We start from the raw sequence: 12,212 nt of genomic DNA, 5'->3' as shown, positions 1-12,212 counted from the left end.
TATGACCCCCCTTCTCTCCTCCTCCCCCCCCCCCCCCCCCCACCCCCCATTGGTTTCAGCACCCTGCCTCTTCTCTTGTGGTCCGTTGGTGGTTCTTTTTTTTCCCCTGCCTTACTCCTCGCTGCTGGCCTCGAATAGGCCGATGAGCTGCCCCCAAGTACCCAGGAAGCCTTCCTCTGACCCTCGGATGGCGTACTTAATTTTCTCCAGGTGGAGAAATTCCGAGAGGTCAGCGAGCGAATCTGCAGCTTTAGGCTGTGCTGCCAATCGGCAGCCGAGCAGGATTCTCCGGCGAGCGATTAGGGAAGTGAAAGCAAGGGCGTTGGCCTCCTTCCCCATGTGTAGCTCTGGCTGCTCCGATACCCTGAAGATTGCCACTATTGGGCATGGCTTCACCCCCACCCCCACAACTTTGGACATTACCCCGGAGAAGGCTGTCCAGAACCCAGCAAGCTTGGGGTGTGGTTGGCCGGGGGCCCCTCTGGCACCGTTCACATTTGTCCTCCATCTCCGGAAAGAACCTGCTCATTTGGGTTCTGGTCAGGTGCGCTCTGTGCACCACTTTGAGCTGCATTAGGCTTAGCCTTGCGCAGGAGGACGTGGAGCTCACACTGCTTAGTGCTTCGCTCCAGAGTCCCCATCCTACCTCTGTCCACAGTTCGTCCTCCCATTTTTGTCTGGTCCCGTCCAGTGGTGTTCGGGCTCTGTCCAGTAGCTGTCCGTATATTTTCCCACATAGCCCCCCCTCCCCCCTTCTCGCTGCTTGTGCCTATCAGGTCCTCTAGTAGTGTGCTTTCTGGGGCCCCGGGGTACCCTACTGTCTCTTTGCGGAAGAAGTGCTTTATTTGGAGGTGTCTGAATTCCTGTCCCCTTGCTAGTTTCCGCTTCCTCATCAGTTCGTCCAGTATCACCAGTCTGCGCCCTATGTAGAAGTCCCCAACCGTCTGTGTGGCCCCATCCCACCTCCATCTTTTGAAGGTGGTATCTAGCATGGCTGGGGGGAATCTGTGATTGCCGCAGATGGGGGTCATAAGGGACATTTTGGTTATCCTGAAGTGCTGTCTCAACTGGTTCCACGTTCTCGGCGTGGCCGCTACCACTGGGCTCGTTGTGTACCTTGTTGAGGAGGATGGGAGTGCTGCTGTGGCCAGAGCCCGGAGGGTTGTTCCTTTACAGGATGCCTCCTCCATTTGTATCCAATCTGTGTTGGGTTCTTGTACCCATCCCCTCACTTTTTCTGCCGTTGCTGCCCAGTGGTAGTATTGTAGGGTCAGTAGAGCCAGGTCCCCCCCTGACTTTCCCTCTTTGCAGTGTCGGCTTGGGAATTCTCGGGTTCTTGCCCCCCCACACAAACGCCATGATTAGCCTGTCTATGTTTTGGAAAAAGACCTTGGGGTGAAGATCGGGCTGGATCTAAACAGGACGAGGAACCTTGGCAGTACGTTCATCTTGATCGTCTGCACTCTTCCCGCCAAGGAGTGTGGGAGTGAGCCTCACCGTTGAAGGTCTTTTCTTACTTCCTCCACCAGGCTGGTCAGGTTCCACTTCTGGATCTGTGTCCAGTCTCTGGCTGTTTGGATCCCCAGGTAACGGAATCTGTTCTGGGCTGTTTTGAACAGGAGCCCCTTCAGTTCTGTCCCTCCCCCTTTTGGGTTCACTGGGATTTGTCTCGCTTTTGCCCAGGTTAAGTTTGTAGCCTGAGAAGGTTCCAAACTCTTTCAGTATTTGCAGTATTGCCTTCAGTCCCTCCTGTGGCTTTGAGACATAAAGGAGCAGGTCATCTGCATAGAGTGAGACTCTGTGCTCTCTGTCTCCTCTCCAGATTCCCTTCCAGCTTTTTGCGTCCCACAGGGCTATCGCCAGGGGTTTGATTGCTAGCGCGAACAAGACTTTGAACAGGGGGCAGCCCTGTTTTGTTCCTCTCTGTAGCTGAAGGGGGCGGTCATTACCACATTCAGCAGCCGCCTGATGTTCGCTGTGAGCTGCCTACCCTTGACAACGCCCGTTTGGTCCTCTGTGACCACCTCTGGTACGCAGCCCTCCAGCCTTTTGGCCAGGACCTTTGCGAGTATTTTCGCATCCACGTTCAGCAGTGAAATGGGTCTGTATGATCCACATTTCGTCGGGTCTTTATCTTTTTTGGGTATGAGTTAAATTGTGTCCTGCGCTAGCGTGGGGGGCAGGGTGCCCCCTGCTAGTGAGTCCGCGAACATATCCCTTGGGTGTGGGGACAGAACTGGTGCGAATTTTTTGTAGAAGACCACCGGGAATATGTTGGGTCCCGGTGCCTTTCCCGTCTGCATGGAGCTGATGCCCTCCATGATTTCTCCCAGGTTTGTTAGTGCTTCCAGCTTCCCCCGTCTGTCTTTCCCCCACCACTGGTAGTTCCAATCTGTCTAGGAACTGTTTCATTCCTGCATCGCCGTCGGGGGGGCTCTGAGGTGTACAGTCTCCCGTAGCAGGTCTCGAATGCCCGATTGACCTCCTTTGGCTCTGTTACCAATCTGCCTTTGCTATCCTTAACCTGCTCGCTTTCTCAGCTGGTGAGCCAATAGGCGGCCAGCCTTGTCTCCATGTTCGTAGAAGGTCTCCCGCGTCTGACGGAGTTGGTACACTGCTTTCCTAGTGGATAGCAGGTTAAAGTCCATTTGCAGCTTTTTCCTCTCCGCCAGCTGCTCTACAGTCGGGCCTTCTAGTACTTTCTATCGACTTCCAGAATGGAGTCCACTAGCTGTTGCCTGGCCACCCTCTCTTCCCTATCTCTACTTGCCTTTTAGGCTATGATCTCTCCTCTGATCACGGCCTTCAGTGCCTCCCAAAACGTGGAGGGTGAGACGTCCCCATTTTGGTTGTTACTAAAGTTATTGCCTATGGCCTGTGATATTTTTTGGCAGAAAGCCTTGTCAGCCAGGAGGTCCATGTCCAGCCTCCACGTGGGGCGTTGGGCCCAGCCTGTCTCCAACCTCACATCCATACAGTGAGTCGGAGATAACGATTGCGGAGTAGTGCGCACCCGTGATCCCTAGAAGCATCGATTTCCCCACTGCAAAGAAGTCGATACGGGTGTATACCTTGTGCACCAGCGAAAAGAACAAGAACTCATTTTCTCCCGGGTGCAGGAACATCCATGGGTCCACCGCCCCCATCTGTTCCATGAAGGCACCTAGCTCCCTAGCCATGCCAGACTTTTTCCCCGTTCTGGGGTTTGATCGGTCGGTCAGTGGGTCCAGCACGCAGTTAAAGTCACCCTCCATAATCAGTCGGTGTGTGTCAAGGTCGGGGATTTCCGCCATGGTCTTCTTTATGAATTCTGAGTCGTCCCAGTTAGGAGCATACACATTTACCAGTACGACAGGTGTCCTGTCCAGGGCATCGCTGACCATGACGTACCTTCCCTCTGGGCCCGTAACTGTCTTGGTTCCCGTAAACCTCGTCCTTTTGCGAATTAATATTGCTACCCTCCTAGCCCTCGTCCCGCAGCACGAGTGGTACGTCTATCCCACCCAGCCCTTCCTTACCAGCAGTCGGTCCTTCTCCCTCAGGTGCGTCTCTTGTAGGGAGATTATGTCTGCTTTTAGGCTTCTTAGATGGGCGAACACTCTGGATCTTTTCACTGGGCCGTTGAGTCCCCTTACATTCCAGGTAACAATCCTGGTGGGGGGTTTCTGACCCCCCCCCGGTACTGTGGGATCACCCATACTTACCTGGTGGACGCACCCCTGCACTCCGGGGTTTCCCTTTGCTAGGGTGCCGTCCAAAATGGCCAGGGTCATCGCTCTCACCGTGGGGTCGGGCCCCAGCGCTCAGGGGTTTCCCTTTGCCCAGGAGCATCCAATGCGGCAAACAGCTGTGTATATGCCACACGGGTGTGCCCCAGCGCTCCGGGGTCTCCCTCCACCCTGATGCCTCCTCGACTGGCTGTTTGCGGCGCCCTCTTGGTTCCTCGCCCTGCTCCATGCCTGCCGAGGCCCATGTCTGTACTGCTTCACTATCTCATCCTTCTCTTTGCTTCTCTTTTGTTCTGCGTTCTCCCCCCCCCCCCGCTCCCCTCCTTGTGCCAGGTGCTCCCCCTCCTCTTAGAGGGGCACTGCGACCCTCCTTCCTTCCGCCTCTCCCGTGCTGGCCCTCCTCGCTTGTATGGTGGCCCTCCTCCCAGTATTCGCCCAGTTCTGGCCCTGTTTAACCTTTCTCCTACTGGCCCTTGTCTTGCCCTCCTGTTTGCTTTTCTCACCCTCACTCTTCCCCCCCCCCCCCATTGAGAGAGGAGACAAGCTCTGAGACAAGACAGCAGCGCAAGTCGTAACACATGTGCACAGTTCATGAGTCTACTGTCCTTATTTGCGGTCTGTCCTCCGCTCTTTGTTCTGGCCTTCCCTTCCTTTTCCGTCCTCATGTCTTTCGTTGCGTGTGCTCCTCCCCCAGTTTGTTCGCTCTAACGAACTCATCAGCCGCCGCTGGGTTGTTAAAATACAGCTCTTTCCCCTCAAATGTTACCCACAGTTTGGCAGGGAATAACATCCCAAATTTTACCTTGCTTTTGTGCAGTGCTGATTTTGCCTTGTTCAATTCAGCCCATTTTTTGGCCAGGTCCGCCTCAATGTCCTGACACACCGTTATGGTCTTCCCTTCCCATGTGCTCTGTTTTGTTTGTAGGGCCCACTTTAGGATTCTCTCCCGGTGTTGGAACTAGTGCTGCTTCGCGATAATTGCTCTGGGCTGGTCCCCGGCTTTGGGCTTGGGCCGGAGCGACCTGTGCGCCCTGCCTATTTCAGGTGGGTTTGGGAATACCTCCTTTCCCACTAGCTTGCCCATCATTTGGGTGATGTAGCCTGTTGGGCCTCTGCCCTCTATCCCCTCTGACAGACCCACTATTTTAATGTTCTGCCGTCTGGACCTATTTTCCTGGTCCTCCACTTTCCCTCTTAGACTTCCCTGGGCCGTTACTAACCTTTTGACCTCGGGTTATCATCCTGTCACTCTGGTCCGAGGCGGCCCTCTCCAACTCCAGAATCATTTTTTTCTGCTCCTTCACTTCCCTTTCCAGGCCTTCGATGGTCTGGGTGGAGGGAGGGGGGCGCACCTTTTTTAAAAAAAAAATTCTCCAGCTCCTCTCTTTTGTGAGGGCCACGAAGAATCCAGCACGAGTTTTAAGGATACAAAGTAATAACATTGATTTACAATAACATATATATAACAGTAGCAGTAACTTCCCTTGCTGCATACTCCTTCCTGCTGGTTCCTGAACTGGCCAGCTTTATTTATACTAGGAGTTTACTAATGGTTTCTCTGCCCCCCTCATTGGGGAAGCTCATACTCTCACAGGATTGTGGGATTGTCATTAGTCCCCAGCCAATGGTACGTAGGCAGGTTATAACATCCTTGCACACTTATTTCTTCCACAGGCCTCAGCTTACCGTCGGTCCGGACCCTTGTGGCTTTTTTCTTCCTGCTTGTACCTTCTGGTGAGCGCTGCGTGGGTTCTTTCTTTTTTTTTATGTATGTAGAAAAAAAACAAGAATAAAAATACCCCTGGGACTAAACAAACAAAAAGAACCCTGAAAGTTTAGTCCTTTAGCGGGAGCTGTCCCATGCACCCTCAGTGATATTATATCATGAGCTGCCTTCTTGAACCGCTGCCGTCCATCTGGTGTAGGAACGCCCACTGTGCTGTTAGGGAGGGAGTTCCAGGATTTTGACCCAGCGACAGTGAAGGAACGTCCGATATATTTCCAAGTCAGGATGGCGAGTGACTTGGAGGGGAACCTCCAGGTGATGGTGTTCCCAGGTACCTGCTGCCCTTGTCCTTCTCGGTGGCAGAGGTTCCGGGTTTGGAAAGTGCTGTTAAAGGAGAGAGTAAGCAAAATACTGAGGATTCTGGAATCTGAAACAAACCGAATGCTGGAAAATCTCAGCAGGTCTGGCAGCATCTGTAGGTAGAAGGAATCGGTATTAATGTTTTGAGTTTGCTTGGCTCTTCATTAGAACTGAGAGAGAGGGAAAGTCTCGCATAAAATAATCTTAAACAAGTATTACTTGCAGATAAGAATCCATAAGACCATAAGAAATAGGACAGGGGTAGGCCATTTGGCCCCTCGAGCCTTCTCCTCCTTTCAATAGGATCATGGCTGATCCGACATTCCTCACGTCCACTTTTCCTACCTTTTCCTATAACCCTTGATTCCCCTACTGATCAAGAATCCAGCTAGCTCAGCTTTAAAGATATACAAGGACTCTGCTCCCACAGCTCTCTTTGGCAAAAAGTTCCAATGACTCACAACCCACTGAGAAGAAATTCCTCCTCATCTCTCTTACATTGGCACCCTTTATTCTGAGACTATGGCCTCTGGTCCTAGACTCTCATGAGGGGTGACATACTCTCAGCATTTACCATGTCAAGCCCCTTAAGAATCCTATATGTTTCAATGAGATTCTCTCATTCTTCTAAATTCCAACGAGTAGAATCCCAACCTGTTTAACCTTTGCTCATAAGACAACCCCTCCATAATGGGGATCATCTTAGTGAACCGTCTCTGAACCACCTCCAATGAAATAATACCTTCCTTAAAAAAGGGACCAAAACTGCTCACAGTACTCCGGAACAAAAACAAAAAATACTGGACAATCTCAGCAGGTCGGAAAGCACCTGTGGAGACAAAGGGAGCTAATGTTTCGAGTCTGGATGACTCTTTGTCAAAGCATTCCAAACCTTTGTTAAAGCAGATTGCAGCATCCGCAGTAGTTTGCTTTTATCACAGTACGCCAGACGTGGTCTCACCAGTACCTTGTACAGTTGCAGAAATACTTCTCTACTCTTATACTCCAACCCCTTTGAAAGAAAGGCCAACATTCCATTAGCCTTCCTGATTATCTGCTGCACCTGTGTGCGAGCTTTGTGTTTCATGCACAAGTACCCCCGACTCCCTTTCTATTTTTATGTTCTTCTTTCCGAAATGAACAACTTCACGTTTTCCCACATTATACTCCATTTGAAAACGTTATGCCCGCTTAATTAACCTATCAATATCTCTTTGCAAACTGTTTGTATCCCTCTCACAACTTACCTTTCCACTTATTTTTGTGTCGCCTGCAAATTTGGCTACAGTACATTTGCTTCCTTCCTCCCAGTCACTAATCCAAGAAAATTGGACACTGCATGGTGGATAATTTCATTTACATTAAAGGCCTACAAAATGTGCTTCTCTGTGGTGGATGGAATATTCATTTTGAATCCTGAATGGTGATTGTAGTGATCTGCACTACATAAAGAGCAGGAATAAGCCATACGCCCCCTCAAGCCTGTTCCATCTTTAAATAGGATCATGGCTGATCATAGCATGGTTAGCTGCAAGCTGAAAGCACTTGCTGTACAATAGCAAAGTTTCTCACAGCCACAATAAGAACAATCAGTATCTTGTATGAAAACAGTTGCGGCTTTTTTTTTTTTGAGGAATATTTTCCAGTTTTACCCTGCAGGAACCTGATGGAAAACTGCCCACATATATTTCACTGACCACAATACATCTGATTTTCATTGGATCAGGCTGAATTCAAACGTACCCAAATGTGAAAACTGTAATGTGCCATTCAGGCCCCCTGGAGATATATAAGCTGATTCAACTTTTACAGCAGTGATGTGAAGTAATATACCTATAATCAACTAAATTTAGACACAAGATATGGGTAGTGACTTTCATGTCTGAGGCAAAATCAAAGAGAACACAGATAACCATTCCCTTGTAATATTTAAAATAATGTGGCAGTTTAGATGGCTGCTAATTCTCATTTAACGAGCACCACAATTTTGCTTGCTTAAAAAAAAATAGTGGTTTGGATTAAATGCATCACGTGGTGTGATACTGAGACATATAAAGGAACCCCAGTCTGTTCTGTGCTAGCTAAGAGTTTTCAAACATGGCAGTGGAAAGGGGCATTGCAATTGATTTCAGTGGTGAAATGATAAAATACCACTGCTGACCCCAGCCATGATTCCTGCCTGAAACTGGCATGAAGGCTGAAAAGTGGACTACTTCTGATTTCCGCCGCAGTTGAATAACCTGATGGTGGTCACTACCTATTAGTATACATATGTAAAAAGGGTTTCCTCCGGGTGCTCCGGTTTCCTACCAGAAGTCCAGAAAGATGTGCTGTTAGGTGAATTGGACGTTCTGCATTTTCCCTCAGTGTACCTGAACAGGCGCCCGAGTGTGGCGACTAAGGGATTTTCACAGTAACTTCATTGCAGTGTTAATGTAAGCCTACTTGTGACACTAATAAAGATTGTTGTTATTATTGTTGTTTTAAGTGTACACTTTTAAGTGCTAGTACTGTTCCTTATAGTTGAATTATGAAACACTTGTCCATCATGATCAACCAATCATAAATGTTTAAGGGGTACAAAGAGGAAACAACATGAGGAGGTATTTCTTCAGCCAGAGAGTGGTGAATCTGTGAAACTCATTGCCGCAGAAGGCTGTGGAGGCCAAATCACCGAGTGTCTTTAAGACAGAGATAGGTAGTTCTTGATTAATAAGGGGATCAGGGGTTATGGGGAGAAGGCAAGAGAATGGGGTTGAGAAAAATATCAGCCATGATTGAATGGCAGAGCAGACTCGATGGGCCGGGTCGCCTAATTCTGCTCCTATGTCTTAGGGTCTTATTACTGATCTAAAATTTGAAAATGCATAGGAATAAACAGTAAATAACTTATAGTCTGAATCACAGAATTGTTATGGTGCAAAAGAAGACCATTTTGACCTATTGTATCTGCACCGGCTTTCCAAATGAGCATCATGACTTAGGACTATTCCCTTGCCTTTTCCTTGCACCGCTGCACATTGTTTCTATTCAAATAATCATTTACTGCCCTCTTGAATGCATCGATTGAACCTTCCTCCACCACACTTCAGGCAGAGCAGTCCAGATCCAAACCACTTGCTGTGTGAAAAAGTTTCTTTTCTCATGTCACATTTGCTTCTTTTGTAAATTACTTTAAATCTGTGCCCTCTTGTTCTTGATCCTTTATGAGCGGGAACAGTTGCAACTCCAGTTCTCTGGCCGGGAGAAGACTGGGAGATTATGGCCAGCGCCCCTGCAATTTCCATTCTCACTTTCTTCAATATCCTTGGATGCATCTCATTTGGTCTAGGTTCTTGTCAACTTTTACTATTTATATGCCTGTAGAAGACTTTGAGATTCCCCTTTATGTTGGCTGCCAACATAATCCATCTTTGCTTCTCTATTGTGCTTTTTCACCTCCCCTCTGTACCTTCTGTATTTTCTTCCTGACACCTGTTGTAAGCACAATTTTTTCCCCTTATTTTAATGTCTACTTCCTTTTTCACCCAAGAAGCTCTGGATTTGTTTGCCACTTAATTTATATCTCCATTTTCACCAGATTATGACATTTGTATCAAGTATTCTATTCCTGCATTTCCAATTAATTGCCTGTTTCTGTTGAATTCCTTGCATATGAAATATTCATAGCTTGTAGGGATTGCCAGAAAGTCAAGTAAAAGGTCAAACAATCAGTTCAGCACCTAAGAACTTCATATGTGCTTAGCTTAGCTTAATAATTGTTTTCACCTTCCTGCTCCCCTACCTTTTTGGATGTTTAGTGCAGATGGTACACAGCAGCTAAAATAGAAAATGGCTGCATGTTGTCAGTGTTGTGGCACAACTTAGTTTCTTTATAGAGTGAACTTTTAAGTGTGATGATGTATCAGGAAGGAGGAGAGTATAATCTACACATGGTATAAGAAACAACAAAGCACAATAGAAATTGTAACACAGTGCCTGAAAAAGAACCTAGAAAGAAGAGTTCCTCAACATCAACTGAGTGTTGAAGGGATGGAATTCCTTTGGTCTGTCTGGCAATTCCCTCTTGCTGCCTCACGTTATTATCATGTGGATTTTATTAGACCTACGTTTGACAATGCTTAGTCAATCAGTTCAGAATTGTTCTCGTGTAGAAATTATAGAAAATATCTACAGGTCATGCCAAATTAACAAACAAAATTACCAACTTACTAAACAGACTTTTATTAGAAATTATTTATGTATGTTTAAAGTATGAAATTATGTACCAACTTTCTTCCTTAGGGGCAGTGCATAATGAACTTGCCTACCAGCCTCCCATATCCAATCATCCAGGTTAGTACATTTTTTTAAATTCAGATATTGCCGTTTGCTGAATAAATTTGTCTTGTCATTCGTAACCCTTAGAAAAATTAAGCCACACAAAAAAGCTGGCTTGGCATTTACTGCAAACCCAACTTTGGGGAAGCTGCACTACCAGGTTAAAGTGAAGCTTATCTTTGATGCAAGCTGATGTAATTGAATCATCATTTTAATAATGGTCAGTGTCCTTACAGTAGAGGAAATACCTGTCCTTAATAATGGGTTTTCGATTTTTCACTTTTGCTTAGGAAAAGGAATTTATTTCTATTATTCAATCACAGGCTGTGGGCATCGCTGGCAATACAATCCAGTGACTTTCTAGGCCATGCTAGAGGACAGTTAAAAGTGAAACATGTCGCTATGGGTGTGGAGTTACTTTATAGGTCAGACTGTGTAAGGATGGTGTATTTCCTTCCTTAAAGAACCAGCATTCTACTTTATTTCTCTGGGAGCGATCAGACAATTTTTCAACCTTTTGGAGAAAATGAGCAATTGCAGCTATTAATGTTTTAAAATGTGAGTCGAGCAATTTCCATCCCACTTTCCTGGCTCAAATCTATGGTTCCCCCGAGTCGGCATTTCCCTTGACCCTGCCCCAACCAATGGCTCAATCGCGAGTGCAAACAGCGGGGGGGCATAGGAAATCCCTGCCTAGTCTCATGGTGGAATGGAAAGTATTCCGAGCTGATGTTATTTGTGCAGGCACTGGCCCTCGGCTCCTTATATAGTAGCTTTACTCAGTCCACCGGTGCTGGCGAAACTGCCTCCAAATTCTCAACTAAGCTATTACTGCCGGACTCCCTGAGTATCTCCCCAGGACCGTCTGGCGCAGCCCTGTTGCTAGTGCCTTCAATCCCGACCCCCTACACAAACTTTCCTCCATTCTGACCCATTGGGAGTCAATCCCTCTGACCCAGCTCCATACCTTCTCCACATTCACCGCCCAGTAATAATTCATCAGGTTCGGAATAGCCAAACCCCCTGCCTGCCTTTCTCCCTGTAGTAGCACCTTTCTAATTCTGGCCACCTTCCCTCCCCATGTGAACGAGGTAATCATCCCTTCAATCTCTCTAAAAAATGCCTTTGGCAGGAAAATCGGCAGGCATTGGAAAATAGACAGGAATCGCAGCAGCACATTCATTTTAAATGCTTGTACCCGACCCGCCTGTGACAGAGGGAGACCATCCCACCTTGCCAGATCAGCTTTCACCCTCCCCACCAAACTAGAAATTTGTATCTACGGAGCCCCCCCCCCCCAAATCCCAAACAACCTGCACCCCCAGGTAGCTAAGGTGAGTCCGTGCCCTATGGAATGGCAGCCCCCCCCACCCCTGGCCGAGACACCACAAAATATTCACTCTTGTCTAGATTTAATTCGTACCCCGAGAAAGACTCAAAACACCCGAAGCAGATCCATTATTCCCCCTATTGACACACTTGGTTCCGACAGGTATAATAACAAGTCATCGGCATCTCGGGACACCCTATGCACTACCATCCCCCGCACTATACCTTTCCATATCCCCAAACCTCTTAATGCGATGGCCAATGGCTCAATCGCGAGTGCAAACAGCAGGGGGAACATAGGACATCTCTGCCTAGTCTCACGGTGGAGTGGAAAGTATTCCGAGCTGATGTTATTTGTGCAGACACTGGCCTTCAGCCCCTTGTATAGTAGCTTTACTCGGTCCACAAATCTGGGTCTGATCCCAAACCGCTCCAGGACTGCCATCAAGTACTCCCATTCTACCCGGTCAAAGGCTTTCTCGGCGTCGAATGCCATGCCCATCTGATTCCTTCTCCTCAGCCAGTGCCATAACCACGTTCAATACCCTCCTAATGTTCGAAAAGAGCTGCCTCCCTCACAAACCTCGTCTGATCTTCACCTATCACCTTCGGGAGGCACTCCTCTAGCCTACCTGCCAGTATCTTCGCCAATATCTTTGCATCCACGTTTAAAAGTGATATTGGGCTTATACAACCCACACTCCGTCGAATCCTTATCTTTCTTAAGTAGCAGGGAAATAAATGCCTGC

At 47.8% G+C, this 12,212-nt stretch overlaps 1 protein-coding gene across 2 annotated transcripts in view; it reads left to right on the top strand.

Moving 5' to 3' along the window:
• Positions 1-12,212, top strand: part of LOC140409179 (mothers against decapentaplegic homolog 4) — a 140,809-nt gene that overhangs the window by 82,461 nt on the left and 46,136 nt on the right. For both annotated transcript variants that reach the window (XM_072497413.1, XM_072497414.1), the window contains exon 8: positions 10,099-10,149. In XM_072497413.1, coding sequence (XP_072353514.1) covers positions 10,099-10,149 — 51 coding nt within the window. The remainder of the gene's footprint in view (positions 1-10,098; positions 10,150-12,212) is intronic.

Source organism: Scyliorhinus torazame, chromosome 3, assembly GCF_047496885.1.
Source record: "Scyliorhinus torazame isolate Kashiwa2021f chromosome 3, sScyTor2.1, whole genome shotgun sequence".
Lineage (NCBI taxonomy): Eukaryota > Metazoa > Chordata > Chondrichthyes > Carcharhiniformes > Scyliorhinidae > Scyliorhinus > Scyliorhinus torazame.
This window is presented reverse-complemented; position numbering and strand designations above follow the sequence as displayed.